At 34.1% G+C, this 21,093-nt stretch overlaps 1 protein-coding gene across 2 annotated transcripts in view; it reads right to left on the minus strand.

The window, feature by feature from the left end:
* Positions 1-2,005: 2,005 nt before the first annotated feature.
* Positions 2,006-21,093, minus strand: part of LOC128234050 (uncharacterized) — a 72,429-nt gene continuing 53,341 nt past the window's right edge. Inside the window, exons 61-89 of one of the 2 annotated variants that reach the window (XM_052948007.1) lie at positions 20,107-20,226; positions 19,294-19,425; positions 18,898-19,014; positions 18,115-18,369; positions 17,442-17,570; positions 17,094-17,219; positions 16,727-16,855; positions 16,274-16,393; positions 15,813-16,073; positions 15,542-15,661; positions 14,830-14,955; positions 14,384-14,512; positions 13,835-13,954; positions 13,171-13,431; positions 12,639-12,911; positions 12,272-12,388; positions 11,655-11,927; positions 9,178-9,462; positions 9,018-9,047; positions 8,420-8,532; positions 8,137-8,204; positions 6,483-6,637; positions 6,035-6,146; positions 5,610-5,759; positions 4,845-5,041; positions 4,530-4,597; positions 3,996-4,022; positions 3,753-3,803; positions 2,006-3,228 (exon numbers count right to left, since the gene is read on the minus strand). In XM_052948007.1, coding sequence (XP_052803967.1) covers positions 3,792-3,803; positions 3,996-4,022; positions 4,530-4,597; positions 4,845-5,041; positions 5,610-5,759; positions 6,035-6,146; positions 6,483-6,637; positions 8,137-8,204; positions 8,420-8,532; positions 9,018-9,047; positions 9,178-9,462; positions 11,655-11,927; positions 12,272-12,388; positions 12,639-12,911; positions 13,171-13,431; positions 13,835-13,954; positions 14,384-14,512; positions 14,830-14,955; positions 15,542-15,661; positions 15,813-16,073; positions 16,274-16,393; positions 16,727-16,855; positions 17,094-17,219; positions 17,442-17,570; positions 18,115-18,369; positions 18,898-19,014; positions 19,294-19,425; positions 20,107-20,226 — 4,025 coding nt within the window. In that variant the 3' untranslated portion in view covers positions 2,006-3,228; positions 3,753-3,791. The remainder of the gene's footprint in view (positions 3,229-3,752; positions 3,804-3,995; positions 4,023-4,529; positions 4,598-4,844; positions 5,042-5,609; positions 5,760-6,034; positions 6,147-6,482; positions 6,638-8,136; positions 8,205-8,419; positions 8,533-9,017; positions 9,048-9,177; positions 9,463-11,654; positions 11,928-12,271; positions 12,389-12,638; positions 12,912-13,170; positions 13,432-13,834; positions 13,955-14,383; positions 14,513-14,829; positions 14,956-15,541; positions 15,662-15,812; positions 16,074-16,273; positions 16,394-16,726; positions 16,856-17,093; positions 17,220-17,441; positions 17,571-18,114; positions 18,370-18,897; positions 19,015-19,293; positions 19,426-20,106; positions 20,227-21,093) is intronic. The other variant, XM_052948008.1, reaches the window with a different exon arrangement.

Raw genomic sequence — 21,093 nt, forward strand, 5'->3', positions numbered from 1 at the left:
CATAATGCACGTTTAAGGAACGTTTTTTTAACATTTGGATGTACCTTGTTTCTTTCTTGTATATCAAAGACATTAATTATCTTCAGATATGTTGTTTATCTCATTATATGTACCCAAAATGATATTAATCAACATTTTAGACACAAACAATGGGCCAGATGCATTGGTTTGAAATGAGATTTGGACAACGCGTTGATGTAACGATTATCTACTACTGGCCAAATGAACGTATAAGTTCACCTTATTACAAACGTGAGCTATATTTTAAGCGCTATGGTCAAGTATTGTTACTACTTAGTATCTTAATGTTGTCAAACAATATGCATTAAATAATGTTGTCCATATAAAGGGTCCACATATAAACAGCCACTTCAGAGTCATTTGACGTTTTTTTTGAAATCACTCAAAAATTGACATTTAGACACATTTAAATTAAAATACGTAAACCAAGAAAAGAAAAACAACATGAGTTTTACAGGACACACTTGAGGATGAAATTTCATGGCAGTAATATCAAGTATGCAAGTATCAGTTATTTTAGTTGGAACGCAAATTTTTTAAAGATGTCTCAATATTGACGTCAATGGTATATTTTGATGACTCGTAGCTTCAAAACAGTTTTTCGAATATTGAAAATGTAAAAACAGTCTCTAATTAGACCTATAATGATTTGATTGTATACCAATTATAAGACATTAACTCGAAAATATGTTCCGCGTTGCTTTCCACATTAATATAATAACCAGTCAATTGTTATAACAGTCCCCCCCAGGTCCGGGAAAAAGTAGGGACTTTGACTTTTGGTACAGCCAATCCCGGCTAAAATCACCGCCCTGCGGACACGAACAGATGGTAAAGCCCCCCCCCCCGAATGTCCCGCACCCCAGGAACCCTAGGTAAGGCCCATTCCCTGCTATATTTAAAGCTAAGACATAACCTACGCAACCATCCGGCACTGTGGGGCCACCTGAAATGTAAAAACAAGGCCCATTTCCCCGGTATACACCCGGACCTGGAGGTCACTGCGAGAATACAAACAATTGCATGAATAAAACCAAGAATGCATACCTGAAAGACCTTAAGCAAAACCAATCAACTCCGTAAAATAGATTTTCAGCAAACAGTGTTCTCGCTCTAAACTTCGTGACTGACTGAGTCGAACCATGCCTGAACCAATTTCAATCGCTGTTACTTATATTTCGACCAATAAAACTGTCTCTTCAAAATAATGCGAAGCCGATAATTTAGAAACCAAGTTGTTCCGTATATGATCAAAACAAAAGGTCAATATTCAATTCTCGATCCGATCACCCAGACATCACGTATATGACATGCATACATTTCCTTGAGATTCAGATCAAACCAAACTGATTCAAGCTTATTATAGTAGTCCGATGTATTTGGTGAGTCGTTTTTGGGTATACCATTTTGCATGTTTTGAAATATCTGGTAATGTGAATCGCAGTTAGTGTCAACTCCCATTTATTCATTTCTTTAAATGACAGAACGTGAGTAGAGTTGACAGGCGCTGCATCATGTCTTGAAGAACATTCTTGAATCATTACCTTGATAGTTACATTATGCGTATCGTCTTGACGCATTGTGTCTCTTGTATTGTGAAAAATTATTATTTAAACAGTATTTTGGCTACCAATTACGCTCTAGGGCTAGTCCATCTACCTGCCATTGTATTATTGTATGTGTTCATCTCCGTAGATGACACTAAGTTATGTCGGAAACTTAGGGGTCTGATATTTTACGTTTGAATCCTTCTTTGAGGAGTCCAGTTTATGTATAATGTGTCGTTTGCCAGTACTTTCTCCTGTCTGTGTGTAATTCTCTTTTTAACCAGAACTCATGTATACACAGACGATATAGTCCCTTTCATTTGAAATCTTTTAAAATATCTAAGTATAATAATAACATAAATCTATATCAACTAGGGATAGCAATGTTTTTACATGTTTACTCAACCATTGTCCGATACATATTCAAAAGGATAAACCAACTTTAAAATTTATTACAGTATATTTCCATTATATAATAATATGGTTACGTTTAAAAATAGCTGACAGCATGTGCATAGTCATACAAAAATGCTGATGAGAGTCAATGAAATGAAACACAATAATATTTACAGAATCACCATTCTAAACAAATAGTTTTGTCGTTGTACCTTCAGTCCCATTACCAATGAGTGAAAAAAAAAAACAATAAACGCGTCAAATCACTCAAATAATCATGACTTTAATTGGAAAATGTTGAATCAGGTCTCTTAATGTAAATGGTAAACTTCTGGCACTGAACACATTTCCATTGGTTTGAAAAAAAAATACATGTATCTAATACAATTAGTTTTGGAATATAAGATGCACGCAATTTGAATTTCATTTGGATAATAATGTATGAATTAAATGTAAAAGCTATATAATAGTACGTGCAAATTAAGAAAATATACGAACCTGGTAGGTTGGATTTAAATATACTTTGAGAATACAAGATATACAAGATATAATCATAATATAAAAAAGATCAAGAAACAGATTTGGGTTCAACATTTACAAGAGCAGTTTCCCTCGTACTAAGTGTATGTCTATAGGGAAATGTTAGCAGTTGTACTTACTACGTCTGGTAGCGACATGAAAGCAAGCTATGACTCAAATAGAAGAATATATTAACAAGCTAATGACTGAACAACTTTATTGTCAGATAAAATAAGCCCCACTTATCGCGACAATTGCCAAACATGATTTAAAAACAATTAAAATATAAATGAATTTGATGAAAGATACCCTCACGAAGAAAATAACTCTTGTAGTTTGAAGTGAAAACAACCATATACATACAGCCCATAATACACAACATAATGTAAATATGTACCAATTTCACTGAATTAGCTCCGTTTGTTAGTATACATTTTAGCAGCATTTGAGCCGCATTTATTGTCAATGCAGAACGAGAGTATCACCGAAGCATAACTCACGTGTCATTTAATGCGTGCCATAAATGTTTAACTAACACAGTACATGATGATTATTCCAAAAATAATATATATATATATATATATATATATATATATATATATGGTCTGTAGAATTATATGAAAGCAATATTTACACCTTTGTCTTTTGATAAATTCATTGTTTTATCACCGAAATCTCTTTATTTCAAGAAGAATGAGGTGATATTCTTTTCTAAATCAATCCGCTAGCAGCATATATACAGCATCTGAAAATATAAGAAACTTTTTCTAACGTATTTTTAATCTGCGTTGTTGTCTTGTGGCGTCTGTCTGCGTAATATCTCGTCATGTAGTGTAGTGTGGCGTGTTGTAGGGTCCTGTACGGTCCTGTAACGTTCGTCGTCATAGTTTCAATTATATGATAAACATTGACAAACCAACCAAGGCCAACCGACACTGTATACGATATGTATATTAGATATTATAAATGTAGTTAACATTATATAATGTAAGTTTGTTTATTATTTAAGAATGTTTTTTAATCCAATTTCGTGGTTCAATTTAAGATTTTGATATAAAACAGAAAATTATTTTTGGCAAACAACGGTAGATATATTAAAACATCGTTATCAACAGGTATAAGTATTACAATTGTTTTATCAGCATGTTAAATATAATAACCACAAAAGCATTAACAATATTAACATACACTTAAAAGGGTGGACACGAAATCATATCCTTATTTTGCTTCTCTTCATAAACATATGTTGGGCATACAGAAAATACCTACTAGATGAAAATCTCTGCATGCAATCTTAGGATGAAATTTTCAAGGCTTTGGCTGAAAAAAAATTAAAAATAAATAAATAATTTTGACCTTGCAGTCGGCGTCATTGAAGCAGGTTGTATCAAGAACAAAACTTTATATATAGATAATCATTTTACTTACAAATATCATCAATCCTACATTTAAAACGGTATTTGGGTACATATCAGCTATATTTAATTAAGTGAAAATACTTTTTATACACACCCGATATTGAGGACGCTGGATGCGGTACTGAAAAAAGATAAATGTTGATATAAATTACTGAAATGCCTTTTACGCACTTGTTTCTAATCAAAGTGGGCGAATTCGCCAATATTATTTTAACGTATCTTATCATTTAAATGAATCGCGACACGCAAAATTATGCCTTAGATGCCTAGAAAATTGTTACTCTTTATGAGGATCATCATTTATCATTTGGCAAAGGATTAGTCCTTGTATTTTACATTGTATTATTCTAGTTTATTTTAAGCATCGAAAACTTTTGGTCTCATGTCAAATACGCCCTTTTTAATGAAGGAAACATACTTTCATTTAGATGGATCAGTCCCTCGACATGTTAAACCATTGGTCATGCTGTCATACATCTTTCAGACATATGAAGCTTTGCTGTATTAGCTTATGTCCATTAATCTACCTTTTTTTCTGTTTGTTACGGTTCTAATTATTTCAATACTTTAGCCCTTCATTCTTCTTACGTTTACATAATCTGCTCATTTGTTTCTCAAATTTACTTACCGGTTCATTCGGATTTATGTGGTTGAACATAAAGTCCCATGAGAAATTGGATTGTTGGTTACCATAAACTGAAAGAAAACGATACATGGAATACGTTTCGCACATTATTACTTGCAAAGAAGTATTGATAGCCCTTCAGAATATATGATGAAAAAGGAAACAATAGTGTTTACATTTGTTTTCATTTGCAAAGACTAAGATAAAAAATTACGCTACGAATCGAAATAAATGTTTATTTGAGCCTTATCTGAATCAGTTCCTACAACGGATACATTGCAACATATACACAAACTCAATATTATGGCTTGCACCTACCCTGTGTTTCACCATAGTTTTCGCGTCCCTTGTACTTCCGCTTCCGGCGAACATCGTCGGAACTTCCGGAAGATGTTGAGCTTTCCACTTCCCATTCCTGAGGTCTGTATGCTGAATCGTTCCTTCCCCATGTGTTGATTTTGGTAGGCATTGCAGTCGGGAAAAATCCGTTGTTCGGGAAACCCGATAGCCCCATACTTTAATGGAACATACGTGTTATCATTTAACTGATTTGATTTCATGTCGATATTGACATGCCCCTTGCAAAGGTTTTACCCATTTTATTTAGGCGAAATATGAATACATATACCACTTCGCAATAGCCACTCCTTTATATTTTACAGTTAGTTATATCTGGTTAGGCCTGGTTTTTCATTATAACATAAAGTCGTTTAAAGCTATTTCTTTCACTTAAATCAACGCCATCGTCTAAACCTATTATAGTTTATTGTATATCTGGAGTAATCTGGTAGGTTCTCCCTTACGAACCAAATACGACGTTTTTTGTAGGATACCTTCGTTCCAAGCCTATTCAATGAACTTGAAAACGCTCTTTGTTTGCAAATGTAGGATGCCGCGTAGGACTATTTTAACTGTTATTTAAGTATTAGTTCTGGGAATGGCATACCCTTCATTTGCGACCCAAGGGTACCTTGTACCACGTTTCGATAACCGCATACCGAAAATAGCGGTTTAACAATATATTAATCAAAGTATACATAAAAGGCATTATATATTTCATTTTCTAGGAAAATAAACATTTACCTCTCCTCAGTGTAGAATCTCCTTTTCTCTCGTCTCTTCTTCAATGTTATCTTTATTACCAGGAAAATGACGATAGCCAATAAAAAGAACAGTGGAAATCCAATCCCAAGTCCAAGCACAAGATTTAGGTTGTCTTCGCTTTTCACTGGCCTGAAAATACGAATCACATAAAGCATATAAGGTCAAGATATAGGTCAGAGCGTACAAATCAAAAAGCAAACTGTTCGTATGAGCTTTAATGACAGAACTACTAGACTTTATTCTTTATCACCAAAAAACACTATTACACTATTTTCTTTATTAAGCAGGTAAATCAATATTTATTTTGAGTGCGTTTTGTCTGCACGATAATCTTGTCTGTTAAACGGTTTCATCAGAATGATGTGCTTTCTCATTATCTGCCCTTTAAAACGCACGTTACTTACTGGCAGACGGGTTTCGTGTTTATGACGACACACACTTGTTTATCGCCACATGAACCACGATCCACTATAAACAGGTCACACAACAATTTGTTTGGGCCGGCATTGTGGTCAACTGGAAAAAATCGGTTATGTTTTGTGAAAATTTAAGGAAAACATTTAAAAGGCAATACGTTTGTTATAAAAAAAACAAGCAAAACAACATTTATAGGGATCATATACGTTTCTGATTGAAAATAATGTAAACAACATCAAAACAAATACTTGAGAACAGTAAACAATTAATTAACACTATTCGAATATTTTGCTTAATACATACAAAGTGAAATAATATTGACAGAGAACACCAAAACAATAATGCTGTTATGGATACACAAGGGACGTTTAAAAATGTATCATCATTTTCCTCATGTCTGTTCCAATAGTTCGATTTTTAACTCATGTGACGTACTTTGAACACCAGCCAACGCACTAGCTGTTGCGGTATAGTTTTCACCATTGACTTCCAACATGACGTTATCTAATTCACTTGTGGCTTGACTGAGCAATTGGGCAGCCTCCTCAGAATCATCTTTAATTATTGTAGCATTAACTTTGAGACTGCCACTGAAAGAAGGCAGGCAACATTAACGTATTGCTGTTAGGAAGCCGTAACACAGCTAAATCCCAATTGAATGTAAACAAATTTAGACAGTATGTTGATGCTAAATCAAGTCAATAAATTTCACATAGTAGACAACAAAATGTATCAGAAATATCACATAATCCGAAAATTTTTACATATAATCTTTGGGCAACTATTTCTTGTATCATCACCATCATCATCAACAACAACAACAACAACAACAACAATAGCAGCAAAAACTACAACAACAACGTTTAATGCCTTTAGACAATTATGCCAATAACATACGAATAGTTTACAAGCAAACAGGTTCAATTTAGCGAAGCTTAATAATAAAATGTAAACACAATTAATAATTGTTAAATAGTAGTAATGAAATAGTTTACAATTAAAGGTAAATCTAAGAAACTTATGTAAAAAAACACATTTGTTTAACAGATGTTAGGGGTAGTAGTAATAATTCAATCGAAAATTTCATTATGTATATAAATTGAACTAATTCATATTATATCATGTCACGTGCTATTACTTTAACCAATTTTCTATGAATGAAAAGTACTTTGTACTTAAGTAAATTGTGACTGACATTGCAACCGTGGATATCTAGTGAATTAGTTGCAGCACTTTATTATAAGTTGAAATTCTTTGTATAATGTATTTCATGTGTAAACTTCCGGCTAAGGGGCTTGTTTCTGTAGTTTTTAATATTAATAATTACTATTGTTTTTGTAATTGCAATGAGTTGAGTTGAAAACTTGCATTTGGTTGATTTGATGGAATGAACTATGTGTTTTCGTGGTTTGAGACTTTAGATAATTGGTTTCAATAAATGTTCCGTATATTTTATAGTGCATTTAGGTATTGGGTTTTCAGTCATAACAAGAGTTAACTGCATTCACTGTGGAAATTGGAAGTAAAACAGCCAGTGGTTTAGTCCCTTAGACTTGGTAAGTGATAAATGTGAACTGTGTTTCAAACGCCACTGGACAATTACGTGACATTTATGAAATACATCATATTTAATACCATCAGATTTCTATGGTATTACAAGAATATTTATCTTGTACTAAACATTGTTTTTTTCTATATTTAGAACGTGTCATTTTTATATATAGATTGATATAATGATTATCAACTTTTGAAATGTTGCATCAAATGAGTATTTAGAAATCACGTCTTCTAAACATTTTCCCCTAAGTATACATGAATTATCGTGAAAATGGAGTGAAGTTAGATATATATTTTGCCATATTTATGGATGTGTAACTGGTTTTTTCGCTTAATGATTTTGTAAACTTGTGTTAACTTGCCAGAGACAATGGTATGTTTAAAAGAATAGTTTACGTATATCACGGAATTTAGGACATTTTAAAAAGAATATGATATTTTGATTCTACTTGGTTTTAACTGCAAATTGTATTTAATCGTATCGACGGATATTTACATACAATCGAGAACAATGATTTGTACAAACACTTACATTTCAATGTGAAAAACATTGACTCTTTTAACTCTGTTTCCCATTTTCGCCATGTAGTATTTCAAAAGCTGCAACGGAAATATATTACCTAAATTACTCATCGTTTCCAAAAGTACCATGCTATTATTATTTTAATTTCTACCTAGTTTATCTTATACGTGTAGTATAACCCTGAATCCTAGTTAACAAATAATTAAATGAATGAATAGCTTATTTCCAATATACATCTATATTTCAATGAGTCATTTAAATGTTCTCTATACAGCAAAGTTTATCGTATTACCGTTTCTCCAACATCGTCTGCCCATTCCTGAAAAGTGATGGCTACCGAGAAATTTACATTCTGCAATGTCGTTGCGGGAATTTGGAAAACGATAAACACTTCTATACCATCCTCTGCAACAATATAATATAATGGTTTTAAAATAACGATATGGAAAACTGGTGTTCAGTGAAAACGCGTAACCATGTATATACAACTGTACTTGATTGAGTTAAATGAATTTCATGTTTTGTATAGAGTACATTTTTGAAATGGTATTTACTCATTTCATTACATGGTTACGCGTTTGCAAAACCACTACAGTTGCAGAGACAAGAAAGAGTTCAAATCAGCTTACCAGTTCTTTATCTCTTAGCAACAGGGGACATATTAAAAGTAATATATGCAGATGTTCTAGGTGTTTTATAGCACCTGATACCTTTTCTCTGTTTGTTAAATTATTGGCTTCTATTTTTGTATCAATTATTATTATCATTATATTTATGTATTCAGTTTTCAACATAAGTTCCAATTTGCATATTTCGACCAAATGTTAACAATGGTTAAAAGGAATGCTATAGTATCCTATGAACCATAAACTCGTGAGCAAACAAATTACCTTCTGGAGCTAATGTTGTGGTAGTAGCAGCTGCAATAATTAACAAAAGGTATTATGTGTTTTATATAACGATCGTGATTCATTTCATTATATATCCGAAATAACGCTCACTTGATACAAATACATTCATTTCAAATAGATGAATTAAAAATGAACGTACTAAATAGCACACAGGTGCCATTACTGTTCTCTTGGTAGTTGCGCAAACATGAACAATTATGTCCACCAATGATGTTGTGACAGTATTTATTTTGTGCAGTACAGTTGTTGAGCAGCGGATCTGTGCACTCATCCACATCTATCTCACACCGAGAACCACCCCACTGAGCCCTGCACATACACGCGCCTGTTGTGTGGTTGCACGTCTGCTCAGACGTTTCGGCATGATCAGTCTTACAATCGCACATGTTGTTACAACTATCACCGTAAGTGTTTCCACTGCAAGCTGAAATTGAATATATTTTATTAGTTTGAAAAATTGAATATATTCATTTATAAGATAAATATTACTCAATATGATTTAAGTATACCATCTGAAATGTTTTAAAATCATATTTCAACATCACGATCCTGTATATAGTTGTATACTTAATAATGAGTTATCATCCAATGGCAAAAAACACCAATTAAACATTGAAAAACCAAAATTGAGTGACAGCAGTATTATATACAAGTTTCAGAAAGCATCGCAATGGTTGTATACGAAAGCTTCTTGTGTATGTTTTCCTAGTTGTATTGTGCTCTGAATTTATATTCTTGATCTGAACAGCTATGAAAAGAGCAATCAATGTGGGTGAATGTTTCTTTTATCTAAAATGCACTGGGTGTTTACTGAAAATTAACTACATTTGTTAATTTTATCTAAAATAATTAATGAGTTTCATCATTCAATTTAATCATAACACAATTATTGCATTTCAGTTGAAATCAATTTCTTTATCGACCTGATGACCGCAGGGGTATCACTTCATTAGGTCTATAACCACCATATCGTTCTCAGTGATATTCAATAATTGTATATTTTACGGGGAAGAACTCTTTCAGCTATGCTTTCGTTCCAATCCATTTCAATATTAGGCCACAACGAATTGATCATTTGTTCTACGGATTTTGTCAAATAAAAGTAGGAGCGAGCGAGCGAAAAAAAATAAACATACTTTTTTTAAATTTAAGGCAATTTATAAGCGATCGTAAAGCGAAAAATAAAAAATAAAAATGTATTCCTTACTAAATTTATCATACAACTATGTCAAGAAATGCTTTTTAATTGCAAACATAGGTTCTCAGTTATAAATGAAAAGGTTTTGATTGTATCACATAAAAATTTGTCTCAATATTTAACACATGGCAATAAGATCCAGGGCTTTACTATTAACTCCAATTTAAACGTGGATATATTGTAAAGACACCATTTCTTATAGTAACGAGCAATTATTCGAAGACCCAAAATTAAACTTTTTTATTAATTCCGTAACTTACTATCACAAAAAACATTTTAGACTTGCAAGAGTAAATCAACATTTGAGCCTAAAATTGAACCTCTTAAAACACATGATACAATTGTTGTGACTTTGACATTGCAGAAGATCGAAAATGTAAATAACACAGAGAACATTTAAAAAAAAGACATTCTGGATTAAATTGCGGTACAACATAATTAAAGCAGCATCAAACAAATCTGCAAATGTTGTACATGTCATTAGATAAGAGCAGGTGTAGGAATAAAGCCGTTTTCCTTTCAAGAGCCTTGGATGGGGGGAGGGGTGGGGGAGGGGTGGGGGAGGGTGGTGAATATTTTAAAACATTGACAAATCCTACTACTTTTATCTGTTTATAACAATTATAAGTATATGAAAACTGAGAAATGCATTTTAGAATTTAAAAATAACTCACGAAAACATGTTCAATTGTAGTAAGTCGTGTGTCCGTGTATTTGATATAAGTTTTGCACTCAAAATCCGATTTAGTTTTAATTTAACTCTAAATTTTGAGTATTAAACAATGAATTACTAAAATACACTTAACTAATTATTGCCTTCGGCGCTGTGAAACTTTTGTTGTTTACTGAAGACTATAATATATTAACTATGACACTGATTTTCATTTAAAACGTGTATTTTACATTACGAAAACTGAAAGTAGCCTGAAATTTAATACCGGCAATAAATTACAACGGTGCGTCCTGCAAAATATTCCCGACAATAAAAACTGTCAACAAATATCGGCTGTTTTGCGGATACCCGGACCTGATTTTGTCCTGACACAGGGAAATTTTGCTCACGAAGAATGTAAAGCATGGGAATAACTTAAAAAAAGGCGAAGTCAACGTTGCAGGTTTAAATTCTATGTAAAAGAACTTCAGAAAATAGAGGAAATTCAGAAGTAACCAAAGAAAATAATATGCGCGGCTAAAAAGTATGTGCGGGCGCATCAAATGTTACAATCGTTGTGTATTTTGTTATGTGTTAAAATAGCTTACTGTCCACACTTTGTTTAGAATGCACAACACATTCACCTGAAAATTCTAATACAAAACATTAACCAAATCTATCTGCAAAAAGCCGTTTATGTTATTTCTTTTTAATGTTTTTATCTTTTCAAGTTAGATCTGAAACAAACAATACAAATTAATCATACCTGAACAACCATCATCCACAGTTAAAAAGCCTCGGTTACATATACAGTCGTAGCCCTCCATTTTGTTTGAGCAGTTTGAATTTGCAGGACATGTGAACTTTGTTGGATTAGCGCATTCGTCTACGTCGGTATCACATTTAGTTCCTGTCCATGTTGCTTTACAATCACATACTCCTGTTGCTGCGTTACATACTTGTGTCGCGTTTTTAGTGTTCGCTTCGACGCATTCGCACACATTAGCACATTCCTTGCCGTATTTGTTACTCTCACATGCTATGACAGATCATTAAATAACGAACATTTTCATAGATAATTACTAGATGAGTGACCTTTGTTTTATTTTCTCACTGCATGTTATAGTACAAATTTTCATAAAAAGTTAACTTAATCTTTTCAGAGAATCAAACGTAGTGACTTAATAGTTATAAATATTACTGTCATCCACGTTGTGATTCTTACATGTATTATCACTGGATAAAATAGCTTTTTTAAATAACATAATTGCAATTGGTTATTTCTCTTGCGATGTCAATAGCACCTTTTCATATCAAGACATATTACGCAAGTGTTTCTGTGCAAGTTTAATTCCACGGCTTTATATTGACAATGATACATACGTGTACATGTTTCGCCGTCTCCAGAAAATCCCGGTGAACAAACACATGTGTATGAACCAGGGGTGTTCACGCAATCCTGATGGCATATTCCGGATTGGGTTAAGCATTCATTTATTTCTGCAATAGATAAGAACATTTTAAATTTCAGGTCCAGTATTAGTGTTTTATTATTTCACAAAATGTATATATATATATATATATGCAAATATCAGAATCAATAAATCTTTCATCTTGCAACAATATCATGTTTTTCATCCAAACGCACTACAAAGACAGTATGAAATGTGTATCGGTGTATTTTACAATATACTTCAAAAATGTGTAATCATTGACCCTACACCACTATCTGTTTCAGGTCCACACTTACCTACACAGCCAGTAGCGTCTTCCTGATAGCCAGCAATACAATTGCATTCATAAGATCCATATTTATTGTTGCATGTTGTATGCTGCTTTACTGCGCATGGATTTAAAAAGGATCCACCCGGATTGCATTCGTCAACATCCTCGTTGCAAGTAGTTCCTTTCCAGAAATCATTGCATTGGCAATCTCCGGTGACCTTGTCACAAATGTCTGTGTTTGTCATGTTGCATGCGCAGATTTGGGCACAGTTCTCACCAAACTTACTGTTAGAACATTCTGTAAGACAGAAAACGTATAGATGTGTAATATAGGACGATTAATTATATGTTTACATTCTGATTATTGATATAAAAACATTCAGAGCAAAACATGGGTTAAACATGGATTTTTCTATGGTATATGCGTGTTTCAATTAAACAGCTGTGCATGAGAAATAAGGTGAAACAGAAAATAGCAAAAGTAAAAGAAATACATTATTGAATATATTCTTATATTTCGATTATATCTATTCACTTATGTCTTGTAAGACGCTGACCTTGACATTGGCCTACTGCAGTTTTCAAATATCCACTTGTGCATTTACAAGTATACGATCCAGGCATATTGAAACATTCGGAATTAGTTGGACATACTGCCGATCCATCTTCACATTCGTTTATGTCATTTGAGCAATTTGTAAGGTTATATCCTGACTTGCAATTACATGTGCCGTCTATAGGGTCGCATATGTCAGTATTTGCTTCAATACAATCACACGATTCTGTGCAGTTTGGACCGTACTCTCCCTGGGGACATTCTGAAAAAAATGTCAAAGGTAACCAAAACTACCGCATAAACTTAAGGTATATAATACATACGGAAAACAGTCAACATTACCTTTTCATGATGTTATAGCGATATGGCCATATCGAACGAACTTTACCATTTGAACAGAAATTATTCAAAACGCTTTATTTTCTTATAAATGGTATGTCTTCACTACGCATGAAGACTCAAATTAAAGCATTGATTTAAAGTCATATTGTAAAATGTTTCTTTCATAAATATAAGTAACAAATAACTTAATCAAATATGGTTCATATCTTAATAAAAGTAATAAACTTATAATATGAAATACGTCTTTACGTTCATGTTAGGTTCCTTTACCAAATATTTTGTCGATAACTCTTACTTACGTAAGTTTCAACAATGTTCATTACCTATGCATGTTGTGGCATCTACATCCAGTTTGAATCCGGTCTGGTTACAGACACATTCGTATGAGCCAACTTTTTCTATACACTCTTGGGTACAGGGAGCTGAATCACATTCCTTGATGTCTAAAACAATAATAACAGATAACGATTACATTTTCAAGAAACCAGTGCAACTAAAACTAACGTACGTTGGTGGTCATTATTTCAAATTCCTCTAGGCAACCAAACAAGGACATGATTACAACTTAAAGAATAGGGAAATGAGATGGCCCAACGATAAATGCCAAACGACATTAGACATTAAGTCATTTTCAAGACAATATACTTCCTACAGGTAACGGTCAGGGGCAAGAATAAGATTATTCTTGGGATAGTGCAAGACGAGAGAGAAACCTTAGACAGAAAATTGTCGTATAACACAATTAATTTTACTTACTTACTTATAAAAGTATGACTCATTGTAATTAAATGCGGTGATAATAAACGGCAAGACTTATATCAAGATATTTGGATAATTACATGGTCAACCTTATACGAAGGGCAATCAATTACCTTCACAAATCGTCACCGATTCGGACTCGAACTGGAAACCCGTATGACAGGTACACGTGTCAATCCCACCGATTTTGGCACAATCAGCGTTGTCACCACAATAGCTGCTGTTGGAGCATTCATTTGAGGCTGTATATAAACGTGTTGTAGATGGTTAGCTTCAGTTCTAATTTAGAGTGTTTTGAGTACTATTGATACTAAGTTCAGAAACGGCCATAATGGTACACCAGTAGATTTAGGAACTTGTCTTAAGAGACACCACTCGGAAGAATAAGCAGAAAGTATGGTTGGTGAAACAGTGTAAAAAACCCTTCGGTAGCGGCCACTTATAAGTTTGCCCATAAACATGTTTTTAACTTTAGATTATACACAATGGCGTCATGATCAAACTCTTCATGTAGTAGTAAGAGATGATATGCCGATAATAAAACATCTCTTTGCCTTACGGATGCAAGTTTTGAAGTCTGTAAGGTCCAATCTGTACCCATCATTGCAAGTGCATCGGTAACTTCCGATTGTATTTTCGCAAGTTTGCCCACAGCCGTGAGTACTTGTTGAGCATTCGTTCACATCTGCAAAAGATATCAAATATGACAAAATTGTAAATCAAATGCTTAGGTCTTTGTTCATTCGATAGTACATTTGAGTTATCACTATACGATGACGATTAATTGGTATTGGCTATAATTTGATATAAAACGTTGTCGGGGTGCTTGGTCGATAATCGATCAAACGTCGAACTAACAAACACTCTCGCGGATATCATAATTAACGATCCGATTCATTTCCATACAGCAAAATAAGTTGATTTTAGCTGAGCTTTAAAGAATACATTTTATGAAATGTGGATATTTATCTGTTTATAGCTTTAAGGATAAAACATGTTATTACCAGATCATTTATCATAGTCCGGCTAAAGCGCTTTTATCAATGGTTATTATTCAAAAGGTTTTACCATTAATAGTCATAAGTTTAATTTTCAAAAGGATGCCACTATAATATAAAAAAAATACAGAGAATGCCTATTGTATCGTATAGTTAGTTCACTAATTCCTACACACGACGGAACAAAACCAATTAATACTATTTCTTTATGTTTAATGACTACCGTTTATCTTATAAATCGAAGTGACTTATCTGAAACAAAACATTTTTTACCATTGCACAAATTGCGTGACTTCCTGAAGCCATCATAACAGCTGCACGTGAAAGATCCCGGCACGTTCTCACACTGTTGGCTACAGTTATGCAGTGATGGAATTATACACTCTACGATATCTGTAATTTAATATAACGCATTAATACACCGGTATACATACTGTTAAAAATATTATTTGCTCATATTTACAATACTACAATGTAAACTTCAAGATAATCTCATACAAATAGTGTAAATTGAAAATCTTATACACATATATCCGAATGATACCTTCACATATATTTTCTGCATTTCTTTGGTATCCAGGTGAACACACGCATATGAATGATCCGGGGATGTTTTTACATTGTTCGTTGGTTCCTGTGCAATTATGTGTTCCTATGTCACATTCGTCCGTATCCTGGTCACATTTGGCGCCAATCCAACCGTCTGATTTGCATACGCAACCTGTTTGACTGTCACAGCGAGAAGACCCGATACCACAGTTGCATTCCAGATCACAGTTGTCACCGTAATGGTTGGAATCACATACTAAATACAAATACATTACATTGTGGATCACTAGTGATTGTACATGCTTTTTATACAAACAATAGACAGTTTGAACATTGATTTGTATAGAAAAATCGAATGAACAAATATGAAAAGATTGATGAAAGAATTAGGAGTTAGTACATATTGTTGTTAAACAGAAGAACTATTAAAATTGTTCACATAATAATAGCATATACCCATGCAAGTTCTTTCGTCATTTGCAAGTTTCTTGCCCCTTGGACATGCACAGTTATAACCTCCATCTTTGTTGGTGCAAATATCTGAGCAGGAGTTGTTTGTCAAACACTCGTTTATATCTGTACATGAAAAATATAAAATCAGATTTTAGAGTTTTTCCGTTATTATATCAATCATGATGAGCTCATGCATAAAGTCTAACTTTTATCACATTGAAGAACAACTGGTTTTACAAGTTTCGTGTTAATACTATAGCGATGAATAACAGATACAGTTACCAAGTACATCCTTATAAGACAACCTGACATGTTAGACACGTTACATTTCCGTCAGTTCTCCGGATTTGTCCGCAAAACTTCTGAGAATAAATGTGGTTAATCTATATTGTTATAACCTGACTGTTTGACTGTTGTAAACATATTTTAACTTCCCAAATACAGTAAATTTCTTACCTATGCATGTTTTGGTGTCAGTAGACAACTCATAGCCCGTTTCACACAGACAGAATGCCTGCTGGTTTTCTACCTTACATATATGGGAGCAACCAAAGTTGGCGAACTCTTCAGCACACACGTCTTGCACTAGAACATATGTATCAAATAAATGCACTCGAATGTAACACAATTTCCGTTTGAGCCCCGGACAAGTATGTCTTCTGTCTTTAACGACAAGCTTCTAATAATACCTTGTCCAAAATCCGCATTATTTTGAAATGCCTTCCACATCATATTCCAATTGAATATTCTAAAAAAATCTTGGCAATTTAAACTCATTGACTTTGTCTTTCTTCATAACTAGTGTAGAATGTTGAAAGTATACCTTGGTAACAGGACTTCCTGTCGTCATTTAAACGGTATCCGAAATAACATTCACAGCTAACTCTTCCAACTGAATTAAGGCATTTCTGCTGACAGCCGGAAACTCCTGCATCACACTCATCATAGTCTGAAATAATATGTTTACTTTGAAGTTTATAAGCCAAAAGAAACAGGTAAATGATGAAGCACATTTTCGTCCAGTACCTTCCCTTTCTCGTTCAAACATTACAGATGCGGAAAGGTCAGCGAGTACTCAATTTTTACGGACGTCCCTGTAGCGCTCTGACAGGTATCGTTTACAATACACATATCATTAAACAGTTATCATGTTTATACGTTTTAAACTAACCGACACACATCAAAGCGTTGCCTGGATCCACATTATATCCCGTGTTACAGGAGCAAACGAAACTTCCGGGAGAGTTGGTACACGACTGTTCGCACGTGTTCAGCTGGTCTGACTCGCACTCGTTAACGTCTGTATGTAACAAACCAAACAGAAACATTGTGTATATTCATAATCAATAATTCTTCATATGTTAAAAATACTTCCACAACTTATTTAGAAATAGTACATACCACTAAGGGTTATATGACATTATAAGGACCGAAAGTTGACAAAGGCGTTAGCCGAGGTCCATTCACTTTCGGTGGCTGACTGGCCGGTCCATGTAATGCCAAACGGCCCGAAGTGATGTGCTATATTTCTTATATTATACCGAACATTTATATAACAATTCATTTTGAAGTGTTTAACTGAACACCACAAAAAAATATTTACACGCGACAATTGTTCGCCGTTGTGAAAATTGCAAGCCGCACTCGCCAGTTTTTTGAAGTCATCCGTCAATATAATATTTCTGCCGAGGTCCGGACCGGTCAAAAATAGGATATAGACCGATGACGTCATAGAATTGGATTTGTGTTATGAAAATACAGTGATATACGGACCGATCGACTTTATATATACAAGGAAGGCACCTATACATGTGTGGTATAATATTTAATGAGGTTCAGCCTACCAAGACATGTTCCGTTCGCGGCTTTGTTATAACCACTTAGACATGAACACGTGTAAGACCCAATAGTATTAGCACACTCTTTGTTGGCATCGTTACAAACATTTGGCGTATCGCACTCATCAATATCCGCATCGCAGTTGACCCCCTGCCATCCAGAATTGCAGACGCATCCCCTCACGGAGTCGCATCTGTTTGCCCCTCTTCCACATCGGCAGGTAGATGCACAGTTTTCACCAAAGGTTGGATAGGGACATTCTGTAAAAGACATTCATCACTGTTATACTCACTTATCACCAAGGTTTGATAATGGCATTCTGTAATGGACAATTATCCTCAAAGTTTGGATTGGGTCATTATGTAATTGTCAGTTATAACCAAAGGTTCAATAGTGGCATTTTGTATTAGTAAGGTATTACCAATGGTTTGATAAGAGCATTTTGTAATAGTCTGATATCACCAAAGATTCGAAAGGGTCATTGTTTTACAGTCAGTTATCACAGAAGGTTGGAAATGACATTCTGTAATAGTCAGTTACCAAAAAAGGTTAATTAGGGGCGCTCAGTAATCATACATTTAGTTTGTACATATTTGATCTATGTTTATAGCGACACTCTGTTATATTCACGTTTGAGTATGTTTCCTGAACATAGCCCATGTTTATACATATCTTCTCATACTTAACTCCGACGTTAAACCAAACTTATTGTAAAAACACAGTATTATATCCCAAACTGTGTAAAGAGCATACTTTAATACTGTATGAAAACTTCAATGTGTATTTACGTGTACAGGACACTCTGTCTGCCCCAAGTTGATATCCTGTCAAGCAGCCACATCTAAAACTACCCTTGGAATTCGAGCAGGTTTGGGAGCAAGGACCATTGTCGCATTCATTTGTATCTGAAAATAGTTAAAACCATTTTTAAAGCAAAGTAACACTTGACATGGTTATTAAATCGAATATAGTTCCCCGTCGTTAACTACACGCTGATTAAACAAGAAAGTCCATACTGATAAAGTCAATACAATGGACATTCTACTGATTCTTTTGGTAGCCTACATGTTCTTTCTCTACGGACACTCAAGCATCATCATTTAAAATGCTCGTACATATTGGTCATTCTTTAACGGGATAACTTGCAAACACATTATTTCAAATGCAGCAGTCAACAGTTTTACCTATGCACGTGTTATTTTCCGGTATGAGGCTGTATCCTGCATTACAGAAGCACTTTGCATTGTTGTCGGCGTCCGTCGTGCACCCATTCGCACCGTCACAGTCGATCGTATTACACACATCAGGGGTTGTCGCTGTGGATACAAAATGTAACAATAAAAAATACAAAAATAATATACCCAAATAATTGCATGTTTTGCACAACTGCCCCGAAAACAAGTTTATTTTCCAAATGATACATTGTGATTTACAGGAAAAAATATATGATAATGATTCTGTATTTCATAATAATCAAAGTTAAACATGCATGCACAAACACACTTTTCCATAGAAGAATAAACTAAAATAATGTACATGTACAAATTTCTTGTGGTATAGTGATAAATCGAAGTTGAAATATATAAGCCAATAAATAGCTTAACTCGAGATCTGTAGTGCTTATATATTTAGAGCATACATTACGTACACGATTGTTATGCTAATTAACTAAAGCATAAAGCGTTATGTACAATATTGATTATGCTATTTTTTTTTAGCTTACCCGTTATACTTATATCATTTTATCACACCTTTAGTACACGATTCCTTATGCTTATTTAATTAGAGCATTTTGTACAAGATTGGTTATGTCTATGTTATTTTAGCTTACCTTCAGTACACGATTCCTTTTGATAGTGTAATTAGTGCATTTAGTGCAAGATTGGTTATGCTTATATTATTAGAGCATACCTTGAGTAAACGATTTGTTTTACTAATAATATTGTATCATACCCATAGAACACTATTGGTTGTGCTAATACAATTAGAGATCATACCTGCAGTACACACAGAGCCCGTCAGGTTGAACCCCGGGAAGCAACTGCATGCGAAGGAACCAGCTGTGTTGTCACATATTTGATCACATTCAGAGGTGGCCTCATTACACTCATTTATATCTGAAAAATATTTCCATCTGTTTTGTTTATAAGTTGTTCAATAAATTATCTATTCAAATCCCTTTCACTCAGTGACATAGTTTTTTCTAATTTGATATTCGACAAACACATATCACAATTAAGGATGAGACTAAAAGGAGGTTGTCGATACTGTACCGATATTATGCGGTCGCTGATACGTCTCGATTTTAATTGTTTCGAGCATTAATATATGTATAGTATTAAAGCTGCGCGTGATATGATCAACAACATGGTGGACGAAAAGAAAATCGACTGATATTGTTATGTCATTACATATTTTGTCGTTTGCGAATTATAATGCACGTATGTTCTATGTTGACATGTGTCATCTACGTATGCTGGTTTGTATATACACTTGTCAGTCCAGCCCTTGGTTATCACTAAAGGACCCCGACCCACAAATATGTGCATATAAGTTCAGCCTTTCGTTATCACTTAATTACCCCGACCCACAAATTTGTGCATGTAAATTCAGCCTTACGTTATTACTTAAGGACCCTGACACACAAATGTGTTCATATAAGTTCAGCCTTTCGTTATCACTTAATGAACATGACCAACAAATGTGTGCATGTAAGTTCAGACTTCCGCCATTACTTAAGGACCCAGACCCACAAATGTGTGCAAATAAGTTCAGCCTTCCGTTATCAATTAAGGACCCCTACCCACAAATATGTGCATATAAGTTCAGCCTTCCGTTATCACTTAATGAACGTGACCAACAAATTTGTGCATGAAAGTTCAGCCTTCCGCCATTACTTAAGGACCCCGACCCACAAAGGTGTGCAAATAAGTTCAGCTATTCGTTATCAATTAAGTAGCCCGACCCACAAATATGTGCATATA

The sequence above is a fragment of the Mya arenaria genome, chromosome 5 (assembly GCF_026914265.1).
Source record: "Mya arenaria isolate MELC-2E11 chromosome 5, ASM2691426v1".
In the NCBI taxonomy this organism is placed as follows: domain Eukaryota; kingdom Metazoa; phylum Mollusca; class Bivalvia; order Myida; family Myidae; genus Mya; species Mya arenaria.